General features: G+C 42.1%; 2 protein-coding genes across 2 annotated transcripts in view; one reads left to right on the forward strand and one right to left on the reverse strand.

Moving 5' to 3' along the window:
- The window catches only part of SCP2 (sterol carrier protein 2), a 981,293-nt gene that overhangs the window by 10,039 nt on the left and 951,764 nt on the right, over positions 1-19,490 (forward strand). The window lies entirely within an intron of this gene.
- LOC138433427 (sterile alpha motif domain-containing protein 1) lies at positions 16,526-18,400 on the reverse strand. Its single transcript, XM_069576122.1, has 2 exons — positions 17,650-18,400; positions 16,526-17,451 (listed from the first exon to the last, which is right to left on the reverse strand). The coding sequence occupies exons 1-2, from the start codon at positions 18,398-18,400 to the stop codon at positions 17,441-17,443; spliced, it is 762 nt and encodes a 253-aa protein (XP_069432223.1). The 3' UTR covers positions 16,526-17,440.

The raw sequence follows: 19,490 nt of genomic DNA on the forward strand, positions 1-19,490 counted from the left end.
TTGCTGACAGTATAGTCCATATAGTCAAAAGTCCATCTAGTCAAAGCTATGGTTTTTCCAGTAGTTATATACGGATGTGAGAGTTGGACCATAAAGAAGGCTGAGCACTGAAGAATTGATACTTTCAAATTGTGGTGTTGGCGAAGACTCTTGAGAGTCCCTTGACCACAAGAGATCAAATTAGTCAATCCTAAAGGAAATCAACCTTGAATACTCATTGGAAGGACTGATGCTGACGTTCCAATTCTTTGGCCACCTGATGCAAAGAGCTGACTCATTGAAAAAGACCCTGATGCTGGGTAACATTGAGGGCAAGAGGAGAAGGAGATGACAGAGGATGAGGTGGTTGGATGGCATCCTTGCCTTGATGGACATGAGTCTGAGCAAACTCAGGGAGATAATGAAGGACAGGGAAGTCTGGCATGCTGCAGTTCTTGGAATTGCAAAGAGTTGGACAAGACTTAGCAACTGAACAACACCACATAGCAGTGAGGCAGACTTTAGGGACCCTGACTAACGGGGATTTGCTTCTCTTTAATTCATGACAGAATATCCTTTCCTAAAAGCATGCATTCAAGAGTAGAGATCACCTGGAGAAGAAAGGGGACAGAGAGGGAAGAATAGGAGCCTTGACTCCTGGGGACAGTCCAACCCTCTCTCCAGCTTTTCTAGGAGCTGGCTTTGTTCGAGGACTTAAGAGGCTGTTAGTGGGAAGACAATTGTTTCTGACAGGGAACTCCTAGGAGCAGAAATGAGATTTGCCCCCTTCCTCTACTCAAAATTCTTTTACTCACGTGGAATTCATTTGATATGGCATATTCCAGTATCGTTGGGCCCATCAAAGAAATAGCAGAGTCCAGTTCTGTGGGAACTATAGGCTGGGAGTCAGATGACCTGGTTCTACCTCAACTCTGACACTGTCATTCTGGGTGGTGATACTTGAAAGCTCCTCCCATTCTCTGAGTTTTAATTTTCAGTTTTTTCATCTGTGCAGTGGGATATTTGTACACAACCACCTGTAAGGAGTCCTTCAATCTGCAATTATGGTTTTTTTTAAATTGCTAAACATTTAAATTAATTTATTCATTTATTTTTATTGGAGTATAATTGCTTCACAATGTTGTGTTAGTTTCTGCTGTACAACAAAGCAAGTCGGCTATATGTATACATATATCCCCTCCGTCTTGAGAATGACACCTTTCTAGGGCTTCAATTTTTCATATTGCTGAATAGGAAGCTCCCTACTAACTAGATCAAGGGGTTCTGATGGCCTGCTCTCGTGCTGAGTCAAACACAGTTTTCTAGTTGACATAACCTCTTCTAACCACAGGAGAAGGCGACGGCACCCCACTCCAGTACTCTTGCCTGGCAAATCCCATGGACAGAGGAGCCTGGTAGGCTACAGTCCATGGGGACCCGAAGAGTCGGACATGACTGAGTGACTTCCCTTTCACTTTTCACTTTCATGCATTGGAGAAGGAAATGGCAACTCACTCCAGTGTTCTTGCCTGGAGAATCCCAGGGATGGGGGAGCCTGGTGGGCTGCCATTTATGGGGTCGCACAAAGTCAGACATGGCTGAAGCGACTTAGCAGCAGCAGCCTCTAACCATAGCAGTTCTGTGCTAGACTGATCTCTTTCATCTGGAAAAAGAAAAAGCCTTTTAGACAGGAGCTTTATCATGCTAATCACTCTGACACCAACTCTTGTTTCCTTACTTGGCATATTGAAAGTGAAAGTGAAAGTTGCTCAGTTGAGTCTGTCTCTCTGCGACCCCACAGACTACACAGTCCATGGAATTCTCTAGGCATACTGGAGTGGGTAGCCTTTCCCCTCTCCAGGGGATCTTTCCAACCCAGGGACCGAACCCAGGTGTCCTGCACTGCAGGTGGATTCTTTACCAACCAAGTGAATATGATATGATCATTATTACGCAGAGGGAAGGATGATATGGAAGCTGAACCTCTCTGAATCTCAGCTTCTTCATCTATAAAATTTAAAAAATATCTGTAAAACACCGACATCACGCGGTTGTCGTGAGGCCTAAATAAGAGACTGTATTTGACAGTAACAGGCATATATTTCAAATGCATCCATCTTGTTTGGGTTTCCGAGACTTCCCAGTTTCAAATATTGTTTCTACAATTCCAGTGCCTCTCAGCAGCCAGTGATATTTTAGACATAAGTTGGGTCATATCCCTCCCCTGGTTGAAAAGCCTTCAAGGCTTCCCACTGTCTGTAAGATGAAATCCCAACTTCTTACCATGAGCTACACGTCCTTTGTGATCTGATGTCTGCCTCTCTCTGGTCTCACCCCTTGCCACTCACTCCTTACTCTGGCCACTCCAGCCACACTGGCTAACTCAGGTTCCCAGGTCATCATGCACGTGTCTTCCTGGTTAAATGCTCCTTAGCCTGCAGGTCCCAACTTACATGCCACTTCCTTAGTAACAAGTTTCCTGGACCCGGCTTCTCAAAGATCTTTTTTGCCCAAGTTCTTTTCTCTTCTAACAATCTATTTTTTATTACAAATGACTAACTAGTAATAATCCTCTCAATACTTCTAGGCCTGTGCTGTGGTACTTTTGCATCATCGAAGACAACTCAATTGTGTGTCAGTATATTTGGGTTCTAGTCCTAAAATTTGTTTCATGAACATGAGCACCCTGTCTCTTTGAGCCTCATTTCCTCATCTATAAAATAGGTTTACTAATCCCCTACCCTACTCACCATACAGGGCTATTAAGGGGCTCAAACAGGATGGTGCATGTACAAAGGCCTTGCAAATTGTAAAGGGCTGTATTTAAAAGTAAAGATCTATTATTATTAATAATCCTCTCAAGAGAGACTCTGGGTAAATAAGATAATACTGAAGTAATATTCCAAGTGACTGAGGCCAAGGAGACAGTTTTGGCCTGGAGGCCAAATTTGAACCTGATCCTCTCCCACGGGGGCCAGGTCTCTTGTTTAATCCCTTATTGAAGAGAGAAGCCTGGATATCTCCCCAGTCTTCTTTAATGCCTCAGGGTGTAAGGAGAGAAAAGTCCAAAAATAAGACATGGCTTGTTAGCCTGCTTATTGCTGTCTGCCAGGATAGGGAGAGGCACCTGGCGCGTTTCTTCTTGTGTCCTGATGCTTCTCGTGCTTCTTTCCCCTAGGGGAGGTACCCAGGATTATTAGGACTCTGGAGAAAAAGAGATTTTTTATTAGCTAAACTGATGACAACTGTTTTATACACCGTCGCTGCCCATGGTCACTCTGGCATGTCGTGGAAAATATATTTTCCTGGATACCCAGGGAGGTGGTGTCAAAGTGTAAAAGAACAGTACACGATTCAAAGTTTGACCATCCATTCATTCACCTGTCTGTAACCTTGGGCAGGTCCTGGGTCTCATGCCCCTAACATATAAAATGATAATAGATTATAGGATCATTGATGTCCTTTCTAGCCTGTGGTGTGCTGGATGAAGCACACCAATTTACCTATTTTTTTCCTTTGACTGCTTGTACTTTTGGTGTTATATTTACGAAGTGTTAGTCAGTCGTAGATGTAAATCTTTGTGACTTTGAATCGGGGGTGATGTCTTAAATATTCAAGGTCACAAAGATTTACATCTATGTTTGCTTCTAAGAGTTTTATAGTTCTAGGTTTTACATATAGGTCTTTGTTCCATTTTGAGTTCATTTTGTATATGATGTGAGGTAGGGTCTGACTTCATTCCTTTGCATGTGGATATCCAGTTGTCCCAGCACTATATGTTCAAACGCTATTCTTTCCTTGTTGATTGGTATAGCACATTATAAATTAAAACATTCAAAACATTGAGAATTAAAGTGCTTTGTTTCTTTGTAAAAAATTATTAAGAGTAATCTAAACAGTGCTTGCCTTCCTGTATTATATCTTAAAATATGAGTGAGCAACTTTTCTATAAGTAGAACGTGGTCCTACTTCTCTTTGTTCGGATCCACTTTCAACATTGCATTCTTTGTACTTCCAACATTGTAACGTATCTCTAAACTTTTTAAAGTGAGGTTTTTTGTCAGGGTTACTTTCTCTAAGACACCTTCAGTCTTTCCCTCACCACCACTGTCCTCAATGGTATCAATAAGCTTGCCTTCACAAAGTTTCTCTGGGGACACACACATCTAGTGCCTTGCAGATGAAAGAAGTATCATTTCCATGCTCAACTGTTTCTTCTATAATTTTATGTTCAATTAAAGTTTCACTTTCAGTCTTCTCATTTTTTGTTACCTTGCTTCATTTTTTTTTGGTTAATTCCCTTTTTTGACTATTAATTTCTGTTTTTTTGATTATTGATTTCTGTAAAATGTCACGTGGGTTTTGTCATTAGTAAAAGAAGAGGCAACACAATACACACTTTATTGTCTGTGTAAGAACTGAATAACAATGGCTGTATCACTGTACAGTGTCAATTCCTGACACTGTGAAAGAAGTGATGTGATTGATCACAAGTCATAAAGTGCATCTGTTATTTATATAGTGATTTGTGAACCAAAGAGACAGCAGCAAAGTTTGTACTTAGTGCAATTACTTGCAGTTAATATACTGTGATAAATGAAATGTGAACTGTCTTGTTGGACTGATGTTATTTAACTAAAATGGGAACTAAAATATGCACATTTCAGAACTTTGCAAAGCAAGTTGCCTGTAAGGATTACTCTAACATAATGTTTATATAACTTTTCAAAATGGCCACATTTAACAACTAGCTCACAAAGTTTCTTAAAATTTAACAATTTGCTCTCATGAACCAATAAAGCTGGCTCCACCCTATCACTGTTTTCAGCTTATATATTCCTCAGTTCTATGAATCTAATCCTTCCTTTCCTCAGCCAAAACACATACTAACACATACATATAGTGTGGTGTGGTTTAGTTGCTCAGTTTCCGACTCTTTGCAACCCCATGGACTGTAGCCTGCCAGGCTCCTCTGTCCATGGAATTCTCCAGGCAAGAATAATGCAGTGGGTTGCCATTTCCTTCTCCAGGGGATCTTCCCAGTGCAGGGATGGAAGCTGGTTCTCCTACACTGCAGGCAGATTCTTTTCTGACTGAGCCACCAGGGAAGCCCAACACACACTATAAATACACCTAAAACTAAGCAAAATGTCTTTTTTTTCCAACTCTGTATCCCTATAATGTCTGGATCATAGTTAAAAATTAGTGTTTATAGGACTGAGGTGAACTCATATGAGAACACACACATTATTTGCTCATATGCACAACTGGGGTGTAGCTTGTGAGTAGCTACAAGCTACTTTTATCACAAAATAAACTTTGTGAGTCATCAGGCTATAATGGGTACTATTTGGCTCGTCTACTCTGCTCCAAAATATTTTTTATTTGCTTTTCTGACAGTGAGAGGATACATGTACATTGGAAAGAATAGGAAGGGGTATAAAGAAACTATTAACTCTCTTCCGGAGCTGACAGAGATGGGAAACAGTGTGTGAGGTTCAAAAGATGAGAAAAGACAAGGGAAGATAATTTACCTTGAGTGTTTACCATGCACTTGGCACTTTCTTGATGACACTTTCATCCACATACCATACAAATGAGTGAAAACAAGACTCAGAATAAGTGGCTACCTTCAGTCAAGTAGCCTGAAGTCAGTGGAACCGTGATTTAAACTCAGATTTGCCAACTCCAAAGTGCAGGTTCTTTCCACCATACTATACTATCTCTGTACATGGCCAGTAGTATGGAATAGGCTGGTGTGCTGAAGCAGCCCTGATTGAACTGGACACCCTGAGGTAAGGCCCAGAGATTTGAAGCCCTAAACAGCAATTTTCTTCTTCAGTCCAGTCCATGTTTACGTCATTGGACACCAGGTGTCCAGTCTCTATCCCAGGATCTTTTCATTGTACACACCTGCCACGTTGCCTCATAGGTAATCCTTATGAAAAACCCATAATAAACATTCCCCGATCTCAAATGTATCTCCATACTTTCTCTCTAGGACCAGAGAATGGCAGTGTGAGTCATCACAGGCAGAGGGTTAATAATTATGCTTATGGAAACACCCTCTTGTGTTGTTATTCAGTCAAATTTGACTCACAGGAAGATATTTCACTCCCATTATAAACGTTTCCAGTAGTTTTCCCCTCCCTGGTGGTTGGTGCGCATTCCCACTCTACGTGTGGGAGGAGGTGTGGTGGTGCTGAAGCAACAAGAACACTGAAGTCAGAGGGACCAGATTTGGAAGTTTAGCTATGCCACTTACAGTCACCTGGGACTGCTAACCTCAGTTTATTAATCTGTCAACATGTTACAGCAGCAGTCATCATTTTTTTCTCTCAAGCCTGCTATTTCCCCATGGTTGTGGCCCCGTCTGATAGCCATAGACCGACCACCCAGTTGCCTAAGCCAGAAATCCGAGTCACCGTTGACTTCTTCCTCTTTTTCACATACCAATCCGATCATGAGTTTGATCGTTTTGCCTTGTGAAATCTCCATTCTCCCTACTCTACCTTAATTCAGGTCACCATCACTTTTGACTAGATTATTGCAATAGACACTTATAAATGGCTTCTGTGTCTCCAGATTTGTGTCCTCTACTCTATTTTCTTTCTATTTACTTTAATATTTATTTTGGGGATGTGCTGGGTCTTCGTTGCTGCCCGCAGGCTTTCTCCAGCTGCAGCAAGCAGGGGCTGCTCTCTAGTTGTGGCACACGGGCTTCTCACTGCAGTGGCCACTTTGTAAGAGTTTCCAGGTCCATTCACATCTCTGTAAATTGCATTTTCATGGTTGAGTAACAGGCGCTATTAGTAAAACTACATGTGCATTTATCTCTTGAGCCAGAAATGTAAATTCTCCTAAGAGTGTCCCCTGAAGATACAGCTACAACATTATAAAAACATAGATGAACAAAACTATTTGTTGTTACATTGTCTGTAATGCAAAATACTGGAAACAACATAAATACCCACGTGTAGGAGAAAGTATACAATAAACTATAGAAGAATAAACTATAGACAAGGTTCTCAAACATTTTGGTAACAGGCCCCCTTCACTCCCTTATAAATTATGGAAGACTGCCGAAATCTTTTGTCTGTGTGGATACCTGTTAATATTTATCATCTTAGAAATTAAAACTGAGAAAATTATTTAAAGAATTATTCATTTATTTAAAATAACAGTGAACTCATTATATGTTAACATAAGCAACTTATTTTAATGAAAAAATAATTGTATTTTTCACAGCAAAAATATATTATGAAAACTGGCATTATTTACATTTTTGTAAATTCCACCCCTGCTCCCAACCAGAGTACCCATCTCCCTGCAGTGGAAGCTCAGAGGCCTAACAACCAGACTGCCAGGGAATTCCCTTTAAATCTCTTTAAAGTCAGTCAATTAGAAGACAGTTGGATTATCATACCTACTTCTGCACTCAATCTCTTGGGATATGTTTAGTTGATGTATATGAAGAAAATCTGTCCTTAAAGGATACATAGTTAGAAAAGTGAGGAGTACATTAACAGTCATTTCAGATAATAGTGGATATTTTCTTTGACACTACTTTAAAACTTGACAAGTGGTAATTTCTTTTATATAATATAGAAATTACACACACACATATACATGTATGTGTATACATGTATACACACACACATATATATGTATGAAAAGTGAAAGTGTTAGTCACTCATTTGTGTCTGATTCTTCGGGAGCCCATGGACTGTAGCCTGCCAGGCTCCTCTGTCCATGGAATTCTCTAGGCAAGAATACTAGAGTGGGTAGCCATTCCCTTCTCCAGGGGATCCTCCCAACCCAGTGATTCAACCTGGGTCCCCTGCATTGCAGGCAGATTTTTTATCATCTAGTCACCAGGGAAGCCCATTCATGTGAAGAAAAACTATTTATATATACGTATATACACATGTATATTTTTTATTCGGTTGCACCAGGTCTTAGTTGCGGCATGCAGGATCTTTTAGTTGTAGCATGTGGGATCCAGTTCCCTGACCAGGGATCAAACCTGAGCCCTCTGCATTGGGAGCCCGAAGTCTTAGCCACTGGACCACCAGCAAAGTCCTGACAAGTGCTAATTTCTTAATGGTTAGCTACAATATGGAATCTGAAACCATATCAATTAATTTTTTGCATGCATTTCCATTAAAATCTTTTGGTCTATATTACACTTTAAAGGATATGTTACCCACATATGTATTTGTAAAATCATGCATTGGTCATCTGAAAAAAAATACTAGTACGCTGAGCTATGTAGACCTTCCAAATGTTGACATATTTCATTACACAATTAAAAGAAAAAACTCCACAACATTTGTTAATAAGCACCCATCTCTTCAGAAAAGTCTGGGAAGCTGTCAAGTTTATGTTAGTAGAAAGCCTGAATTTTATCCTTGGCAACAAATACTGTTAGTTCCTTTCCTTGAAGTGACAAGCTCACTTCAGCCATTATCTAGAAAATGACTGCCAAATTCCCAAGTCTGAATACCAGAGTTAATCTGTTCTTTAAAATAAAAATGAGGTTCAAGTAAAAGTGGAGTGTGTGTGTTTGTGTGTTCTCTAGCTCTACTTACTGAGAAAGCCTAGAAGCAAAGGCATCATAGTGGCAATGAGCACACCTACCACCTAGATCTTAATTTCTAAATACCTTCCTTCACTAAATAGAACTAAGGCTTTTAGAGGAAATGGGTGTTTCCAGGGCTGGGACTAGGAAAGCACAAGGCCAGCCTGGGATATAGTGACAGAAAGTAAAGTAAATGCTTAGAAGACGATGGAAAGATGATAAATGAACAAAGAAGCCAACCAAATTTGAAACAATTTTTCCATCAAAAGAAATAATGAAGGTAATGATTATAAAATTCAAAGAATAAAATAAAAGTTGATGAGTTTATTTTGATATAAATCAACAAGTTGATGGATAAATGGGGGAGAAGCAAAAAGCTCGCCCATAGCGTAGGGAGGCAAATAAAAAAATGTATTGGGAATGATAATGATGGAATTAGAAATTTGGCAACAATAAAATTAATAACTACTTTGAGCAAGAGTTATCAACACATGTTAAAGTTTGTAATCTCTCTAAAAGATATTTATTACTTACAAAGAGCAAAATAGTTACTGACACTGGATAAACCTGGCAGATACCATCTTAATCAATCAAATGATCATCATTAGTCATCAGTTCAGTTGCTCAGTTGTGTCTGATGACTCTTTGCGACCCCATGGACTGCAGCATGCCAGGCTTCCCTGTATATCACCAACTCCCAAGCTTGCTCAAACTCATGGCCATCAAGTTGGTGATGCCATCCAACCATCTCACCCTCTGAGGTTCCCTTCTCCTCCTGCCTTCAATCTTTCCCAGCATCAGGGTCTTTCCTGGTGAGTCAGTTCTTTGCATCAGGTGGCCAAAGTATTGGAGCTTCAGCTTCAGCATCAGTCCTTCCAATGAATATTCAAGATTGATTTCCTTTAGGATAGACTGGTTGGATCTCCTTGCAGTCCAAGGAACTCTCAAGAGTCTTCTCCAATATCACACAGTTCAAAAGCATCAATTCTTTGGCACTCAGCTTTCTTTATGGTCCAACTCTCATATCCATACATGACTATTGGAAAAACCATATCTTTAACCAGATGGACCTTTGTCAGCAAAGTAATGTCTCTGCTTTTTAATATGCTCTCTAGTTTGGTCATAGCTTTTCTTCCAAGGAGCAAGTGTCTTTTAATTTCATGGCTGCAGTCACTCTCTGCAGTGATTTTGGAGCCCAAGAAAATAAAGTCTATCACTGCTTCCATTGTTTCCCCATCTATTTGCCATGAAGTGATGGGACCAGATGCCATGATCTTTGTTTTTTGAATATTGAGCTTTAAGCCAGAGTTTTCACTCTTTCACTTTCATCAAGAGGCTCTTCCGTTCCTCTTCGCTTTCTGCCATAAGGGTAGTGTCATCTGCATATCTGAGATTATTGATATTTCTCCCTCCAATCTTGATTCCAATTTGTGCTTCAGCTACCTAGCATTTCCCATGATGTACTCTGCATATGAGTTAAATAAGCAGGGTGACAACATAGTCTTGACATACTCCTTTCCCAGTTTTGAACCAGTCTCTTGTTCCATGTCTGGTTCTCACTGTTGCTTCTTGACCTGCATACAGATTTCTTAGGAAGGTAAGGTAGTAAGTGAACTAAACCGCTATTACTACCAGTGATGGGATGTACAGTTAGTGTATGACTTCTGATATGATGCACTGAGAAGGACACAACATCAATTCTGTAGGACTCCTGCCAAAAATGCATAATCTGAATCTAATCAAGAAGAAATAGCAAGCTAAAATTGAGGGGTATTTTACAAAATAAATGGCATATATTCTGTAAAAATGTCAAGGTCATTAAAAAAAAGACTGATAAATAGTTCCAGATGAAAGAATATTAAAAAAAATTTGACACTAATTATAACATGTGATCCTGCACAGAATCCTGGGCCAGAAAAAAATATTTTATTTTTCTGTTAAGAGTACTAGTGGGACAACTGGCAAAATTTGAATAGAGTCATAGATTAAGTCACAGTGTTGTATCAATATTTTCTGATTTTGATAATTGTATTGTGATATCTGTACTATTTTGGAGAAATACACTTAAAATATTTAGGAATAAATGGATCAGAAAATAATTATAATACTTTCTTTAAATATATTTATATCTCTCTGTAGAGATAGAAGAAAGAGTGAGAAAGGAGCATGCATGCACAGAAGAAAGAATAAAGCAAATGTGGTTAGATACAGGAGTCCTGGATTCAACCCCTGGATTGAGAAGATACCCTGGAGGAAGGTATAGCAACACACTCCAGTATTCTTGCCTGGACAATCCCATGGACAGAGAAGCCTGGCAAGCCACAGTCCAATAGGGTTGCAAAGAGTCAGACATAACTAAAGCGACTTAGCACCTACCCGCAATAAAATACATAGAACCAAAACCCAAGGTAGGGACTTGTGTTTCAATGGTTAAGATTACATGCTCCCAATGCATGGAGCCAGGGTTCAATTACTGGTCAGGAAATCAGACCCCACTTGCTGCCCCTAAAAGAGCCCACATTTTACTAGGGCTTCCCAGATGGGCTTAGTGGTAAAGAACCCGGCTGCTAATGCAGGAGACATAAGAGACCCAGGTTCAATTCCTGGGTCGGGAAGACCCCCTGAAGTAGGGCCTGGGAACACACTCCAGTATTCTTGCCTGGAGAATCCCCATGGACAGAGGAGCCTGGCAGGGTACAGTCCATGGGGTCGCGAAGGGTCGGACAAGACTGAGCAACAAAGCACAGTGCAGCACAAGGGTGAAAGACATATGGGATTTTGGGGGGTAGTATTTTTGCAAGTTTTCTTTAAATATGGAATTATTTCAAAACAGAAAGTTAAAAAAATCTCACAAACATACATTTTGTATCATGTCTTCTAAATACTATATGTTTTAGAAATATATAGAGAAATGATTGGCATCATCAATGGTCTTTTTTACTTAACACTTCATTTGATATTGAATCACAAGCAGTATTAAATGTCTTTTAAAACTCTTCAAAAATGCAATGAGTAGATGCACAATATTTGTATTGAGATTCTGTGATTCATTTAAGGTTTTCCTTACATTTTTGTGTCATAAACCTACAGTAAAATCTATAATAAACATCTTTTTGCACATATCTTTCTTCACGTATTTGATTGCTTCCTTAATGTACTTATTCGGAAAGTGGGAACTGCTTTCTTCCTTTTGAAATGACTCAAGTGACCTAAGCAACTCCCAAATGTTCCCAATTTTCCTTTTTGTGTTGCTTTACTGACCTGACGTCTGGCTCCTCTAGAGCTCTCCTGTTTGGTAACAAGTAACTCTGAATTTTGGTTTGAACCCTGGTTGTGATTGGTCAAAGGGGTGGGGGAGCCCATAGGTAGCAACAGCAGGCTGGGCTGCAGGGCAATCACCTGTTGAAGGAGAGTCTTACTCTTTGGTGGACCCTGGAAGTTAACTGGAAAGGCCTAAAAAGTAATTGAGTGGGTAGGTTGCATTAGTCTTGTGCACATCAGGCTAAACCACTGTTTAGTTCAGCTTAACATCCCCTGATGTACAAGCTGGATTTAAAAAAGACAGAGGAAGCTGAGATTAAATTGCCAATGTCCTTTGGATCATAGAGAAAGCAACAGAATTCCAGAAAAACATCTAGTTCTGCTTATTAACTATGCTAAAGCCTTTGACTGTGTGGATCACAACAAACTGTGGAAAATTCTGAAAGAGATGGGAATACTAGACCATCTTATCTGTCTTCTGAGAAATCTGTATACAGGACAAGAAGCGACAGTTAGAACTGGACATGGAACAATGGACTGTTCAAAATTGGGAAAGGAAGACGTCAAGACTGTATATTGTCACCCTGCTTATTTAACTTAAATGCAGAGTACATCATGCAAAATGCCAGGCTGGATGACTCACAAGCTGGAATCAAGATTGCCAGGAGAAATAGCAACACTTCAGATATGCAGATAATACCACTGTAATGGCAGAAAGTGAAGAGAAACTAAAGACCCTCTTGATGGAGGTGGAGAAAGAGGTGAGTGAAAAAGCTGGCTTAAAACTCAACTTAAAAAAAAACGAAGATTATGGCATCTGGTCCAATCACTTCATGGCAAATAGAAGGGCAAAAAGTAGAAACAGTGACAGATTTTATTTTCTTGAGCTCCAAAATCACTGCAGACAGTGACTGCAGCCATGAAATTAAAAGATGCTTGCTCCTTGGAAGAAAAAGTATGAAACACCTAGACAGCATATTAAAAACCAGAGACATCACTTTGCAATCTGTATAGTCAAAGTTATGGTTTTTCCAGTAGTCATGTATGGATGTGAGAGTTGGCTGAAAGTGTCCAATTCTTTGGGATCCCACGGACTGTAGCCCGCCAGGCTCCTTTGTCCATGGAATTCTCCAGGCAAGAACACTGGAGTGGGTTGCCATTCCCTTCTCCAGGGGATCTTCCCAACCCAGGGACTGAACCTGGTCTCCTGCATTGCAGGCAGATTCTTTACCATATGAACCACCAGGGAAGCTGGCACCAAAGAATTGCTGCTTTTCAACTGTGGTAATGGAGAAGACAATTGAGAGTCCCTTAGACATCAAGGAGATCCAACTAGTCAATCCTAAAGGAAATCAACCCTGAATCTTTGGAAGGACTGATGCTGAAGCTGAAGCTCCAATACTTTGGCCACCTGATGGGAAGAGCTGATCATTGGAAAAGACGCTGATGCTGGGAAAGATTGAAGGCAGGAGGAGAAGGGGATGACAGTGGATGAGACAGTTGGATGGCAACACTGACTCAATGGATGTGAGTTTGAGTAAACTCTGGGAGATAGGGAAGGACAGAGAAGCCTGGTGTGCTGCAGTTCTTGGGATCACAGAGTCAGACATGACTGAACAGAACAATCATATCCCCTGAGGTGTACTCTGTGTTGAGACTGGTTGTGGGAACCCAGAAATGAATGAAACATACACAATCTGATAGGGAAAACATATAAGCAAACAGATATTGACAGGGTAGTAATGAGTACTTATAAATTGGAAAGCACAACGATTATCAAAAACACAGAAGATTTTGTGCTGAGCAATCTGTGAACCGTGAACTTCCTGATGTTGTTCAAGCTGGTTTTAGAAGAGGCAGAGGAACCAGAGGTCAAATTGCCAACATTCACTGGATCATCAAAACAGCAAGAGAGTTCCAGAAAAACATCTATTTCAGCTTTATTGACTATGCCAAAGCCTTTGACTCTGTGGATCACAATAAACTGTGGAAAATTCTGAAAGAGAATGGAATACCAGATCACCTGACCTGCCTCTTGAGAAACCTATATGCAGGTCAGGAAGCAACAGTTAGAACTGGACATGGAACAACAGACTGGTTCCAAATAGGAAAAGGAGTGTGTCAAGGCTGTATATCGTCACCCTGCTTATTTAACTTATATGCAGAGCACATCATGAGAAACGCTGGGCTGGAGGAAGCACAAGCTGAAATCAAGATTGCTGGGAGAAATATCAATAACCTCAGATATGCAGATGATACCACCCTTATGGGAGAAAGTGAAGAGGAACTACAAAGCCTCTTGATGAAAGTGAAAGTGGAGAGTGAAAAAGTTGGCTTAAAGCCCAACATTCAGAAAATGAAGATCATGGCATCTGGCCCCATCACTTCATGGGAAATAGATGGGGAAACAGTGGAAACAGTGTCAGACTTTATTATTTTGGGCTCCAAAATCACTGCAGATGGTGATTGCAGCCATGAAATTAAAAGACGCTTACTCCTTGGAAGGAAAGTTATGACCAACCTAGATCGCATATTAAAAAACAGAGACATTACTTTGCTAACAAAGGTCTGTCTAGTCAAGGCTATGGTTTTTCCAGTGTTCATGTATGGATGTGAGAGTTGGACTGGGAAGAAGGCTGAGTGCCAAAGAATTGATGCTTTTGAACTGTGGTGCTGAGAACCTTGGACTGCAAGGAGATCCAACCAGTCCATTCTGAAGATCAGCCCTGGATGTTCATTGGAAGGACTGATACTAAAGCTGAAACTCCAATACTTCGGCCACCTCATGCGAAGAATTGACTCATTGGAAAAGACCCTGATGCTGGGAGGGATTGGAGGCAGGAGGAGAAGGGGACGACAGAGGATGAGATGGCTGGATGGCATCACTGACTTGATGGACAGGAGTTTGAGTAAACTCCAGGGGTTGGTGATGGACAGGGAGGCCTGGTGTGCTGCAATTCATGGGGTCACAAAGAGTCAGATACGACTGAGTGACTGAACTGAACTGATACAGTAATACTCCTGTTCACAGAGTATTAATTCCTCCTTCTTCCTTCCCTTCTTTCTTTGTATTCAGTGCATCTACAGAAGTGGAACTGGGGAGGAGAGAAACTCAATGATTAAGTAACATATAGAGGGACTTCCCAGTGGTTCAGTGGTTACGACTCCACGCTTCCAATGCAGAGGGTGTGGGTTTGATCCTTGCTCAGGGAATGAAGATTCCTCATGCCACATGGTAAAAAAAATTAAAGTTAAAAAACAAAGTATAATTTATCAGGTGTAGTGACCAGTTGTCCAGGACAGAGACACAAAAGTTAATGACGATTCCTATGCCATTCACCAAGCCAGAAAGTGAATACCTTTGTTCTGAATTTTTTTTCTCAGCCTATAATTGACAAATAAAAGGACTGAATTTTAAAGAACAAATTTTAAGGAGCAAAGAAAATTTTTTTGGGGGTGTTATAATAATTTAAACTCACTTGAAGAAACCATTCTTAGAAATACGTGCTTTCTATAGGATGTACGTGGTATAAAAGTGAAAGTGTGTTTACCAGGCTGAGAATAAGGAGGTGTATTACTGTCACTGGATAGGAGTGGAAATCAATAGAAAAATTGAGGGTAGGGTAACCAAATCAACTGACAGCAGGTCAATGTAGATTAAAATGAAAGAGATTTACAGTAGAGGAGAACAGATGAAAGACATTTCAGAAGCAGAGAGCAGATTGGGTAGGAAGTATTGAAACCATGGAATAAAAGCGTAGATGAAAGGATTTAAAATGGACTACTATAATCAGAGAAATGGTAGTGATGATCAAGGCAGCCTCTTTGAGCAACATAATTTGAATATAAGGGGAGAAAGTGTGAAGCAAGAAGAAATTGGTCCTGGGAACAAATGAATCATCTTCACGTAGTAGCTACACCCTGTGTAGCATGATTATTCATAAACAAATGCAGATTTCCTGCTGGTGGTAGTGAACTAGGCTTGAAAAGCACAGTGCTAATGTTAGGTTGCCAAACTAATCTTAATTAAAGAGCTCATTTCTCTAGATTGAAAAGTTTTAGCAACTGTCGTAGCCTTACAGCATTTTCAGAATACTGCAGAAAGGACTGTTAGAGCATCAGATGATACTTGAAGACGGAATTTCAGGGTCTACTTCCAACTTTTCCTTACACTGGATGTATTTCACATGTAAAATGGTGGTAGTGTAGTACTTAATTCATAGAACTGTTGTGAGAATGAGTCATAGTTTCCTTCTGAGCCCCAGTTTCTCTTGTTATAAAAAGGGGATAGTGACTTTTTTTGCAATGTGACTCAGAAGTAGGTGGCAAAGGCACATGCTGGAACAGCTTTCATTGATTGGAAGAGAGCTGTTAGGTTATATTTTCTCTGAGGTGGCTGCTCAATTATTATTTGAAAGTTCCCAGAGACCTTATATAATTTTCTTATTAAGATTTATTATTATTAGGACATAACCTAAGGTAAGGTGAGATTGCCTTGTAATTATTTTTTCATACAGAAAAATATACTGGTTCTATGCTGATATCTGCCATGCAACAGAATGTCATAGGATCCAGTATATTGGCTCTATTAGCCTTCCATGGGGGGATGTTATATAAACTCAACAGTGAAATTTAGGGAGATTTTACCCAGTCCAAGAATGTTGCACCTTTTTTTTTATACACCCAAGAAAGACTGCAAGGGTGTTTTGGAACCAACCATAGTAGGAACTAACATTTATTGAGTATCTTTCATGGGCCAGTTCCTTTACATAAATTCTGTCTAATCTTCACAACAACCAGCAAGGTAGGCATCAGAAAACCAAGGTTCTGAAACATTATATAATTCGCCCAGGGTCATAAAGTTACACTGACAGAACTGCAGTGGGCTGTATTAGGACCTGTTTGCCATCAAAGTTCCACTTGTTCCACTATACCACTTTATGACAAAATGATCTATTTGGAAAAATTGGGGACCAGAGGATTTAAAGAATTTCTCAGTTTCCCTATTTTCCCTCTGATAGTCTTTTCGTTGGTTTTGTTTTTGGTTCTGATGTTTGCACTCTAGAGTTTGAGTGGGATCGAATGTGGGGTGTCTGTATACAAAACAATTCCACAGCCCCTCCACAGTCCTGGCTATGTAACAATTTCCTTCCTGCAAAACCTCACCTGGGATTTGGCAGGGGTTGCGAGAGGAAGAGTAGAGATGGAGGCAGGGGAGTAGGTTAGTTAGAAAAGATGGATAGTTCTTCTCTTACCTTTAAGTTACTTATGAATTTCCGGACAACTCACTGGTTAACTCTTCTCTTGCTCGGGATATTATTATTATTTTCTATTTTGGGGGAGGTTGGGGGTTAAGGGTTTGGAATCTGAAGGAAATTCCTCAAATGATCTGCCACTAGACCCAAAATAAGTTAAGGTCAAAGACAATTCCTTCGTCTGTTTTGGGAGAGGACTGGGTGGGGGTGGGGTGGTGGGGAGGGACGTTGATTCAGGGTCACTTCTTATATCCAGATAACACTGAAGGGATTAGGAGGGATCCGCCTTGAATCACGAGAGATGAAAACGAGAAGACCGCCTCACATTCCCGCTCTCAGGTGAAGGTCCGAGTGCCAGGATTGTTCACGTACCTTCTGGAGAGAAGGAAAAGGTGCAAAGATGCTCAGGGCCTGAAGATTGGGAAGTGGGGAGGGGACCCATCAAGCTCGGTGGGGACCGAGGGGCTTCCGGCTCCCCGGAGGCGTCGTCGGGGGCGGGCAGGGGACCCGAGGGCGGCGCAGGGAGCACTCAGCCCCCGCCAACCCCAGGCCGCGCTCCCTCGCGTTCCCTACCGCTCGTGCCCTGGCGGCCGCCGCAGTCCCGGCGCCGTAGCCGGGCGTGGGGTCCAGGGGGCGCTGTGGCCCAGCGGCGCCGGCGGCAGGAGCGGCCACGGCGACGCTGGAGGCTTCGCGGAGGATCCCCGCCTGCAGCACCTCGGTCGTCCCGCCGCAGCCTTGCGCCCCCGGCCCGGCTCAGCGGCGCTCCTGCGGGATCCGCGTGGCTGCGGCGGCCCGGGAGCCCGATGCGGTCTGGCGGGCGCCGGGCCTCAGCAACAGCGGCGACCTCAGCCCCTGCAGGAGTGGGAGGCTTCGCGGCGGCGCCTGGGGCCGGGCCGGTGCCCTCCGGAGGAGGCTGTCGGCTCGGGGACGACCCCCCCGGCCATGCTGAGGCGGCAGCGGCCGCTGCTCGAGGTGAGTGTGGTGCGGCGCGGTCCCGGGCTCGCTGGCCTTCGGTCGCCCAGGAGGGCCCTGGCGGCAAGTCCTCGGGCCGGGCGGACGGGGCGTCCTGCCGCGGCGGCCGCCTCCCCACCCCGCGGCTCGGGCGGGGGGTGGGGGGTGCCTCAGACCTTCCTCCTCGCGTCCCCCGAGAAGCTGGAAGCGCGTGGGGGGCGACTAGGCCCCGCGACGCCGGGAAGCCCTCGCTCCGGCCTGGGCAGCGGGGCGGCCGGGTGTGTGAAGCCGGGGGCTGGCAGGGTCGCTGGCAGCCTTTGGATTGGCCGCGGGCCTGGGAAAGCGCAGCCTCTTGAGGGCCCCGCACGTACATCCCGGAGGGAGGCAGAGGACGCCTGTTTGCGAACAGCCTGGGCTTTTCCGCGCCCGGTGCTGAGTCCCGCAGAGTCCCGGGGGGAGGGGCGGGACGGCAGGGCGAGAGAACCGGCGCCTAAAGTGCGGGGCCCCGAAAGCCCTTGGAACTCCTGGAGTGTCATTCCCCCACCTGACTGGGCTGAAAACAACCGTTTGCGTCTTATTTGAGGTGAAATTTCATGGGAGCTCATCTCTGCCTTCTTCTGTTACATTTTGCTGCTAAGCGTGGTCTGTCTTGGAGAAAGCCCCATTCCAGCTTTGTGATGTTAAGTTTCCTAGATAAATACTCACAATTAGAAAAACATCATGTTGTTGTTTTTTTTTTAACGAAGGTCTGGTCCCCCATCCCCACCCCTGCCATAAGAGAGTGTAAATATTTTAATACCTCAGACCTCGTTACAAAATTGTCTCCCTAAATAGATCCATAGGATGAATAAGAGGATTTTAAAGTCATGCTAACTATCCTAATAACTGATACCTGATAGAAATAGGACATATTCTAAATTTTAGTAGGTAAGTGATTTGTCCTAGTATTAATGTAAAAAGAAAAGTTAGTGATCATGATTTGATACCTTAGTCAGATATTTGAGTATTTATAGTTAATGAGAAAAGTGATTCGGATTATTCCTGTTTTCTATTATGCATGTGAAGGTTGTAGAATTAATTGCTTATAAAACTTATAATCCTGAAAAAATATGCTTATTGTAGAAAATTCAGAAAGTACACAGAGGTGCGTGCCAACCCTCAGTAAATATTTAATAATGGGGGGAAATTCACCCATAATCTGACAGAACATTTTGATGGTCATTTAAAGTTTAAAAATGGGCTTGTATTATTGGTGATATTTAAGTGATAATTTCTGTGTTAGGTTCAGAGGTAACCGTTCCATTTTCCTGTTGAACAGCCAGTCATCTATATTAGACCTATAAAAATGTTTTACTAAATTACATTGCAGTCATAGTCGATTTCCTCAATTAAAACAGAATTTAACATAGGTAACTACCTAAAAGACTCCTAATTTACCTCCTGTGCAGGGTGTGAAGCTCCAG

Source organism: Ovis canadensis, chromosome 1 (assembly GCF_042477335.2).
Source record: "Ovis canadensis isolate MfBH-ARS-UI-01 breed Bighorn chromosome 1, ARS-UI_OviCan_v2, whole genome shotgun sequence".
NCBI classification, from domain to species: Eukaryota; Metazoa; Chordata; class Mammalia; order Artiodactyla; family Bovidae; genus Ovis; species Ovis canadensis.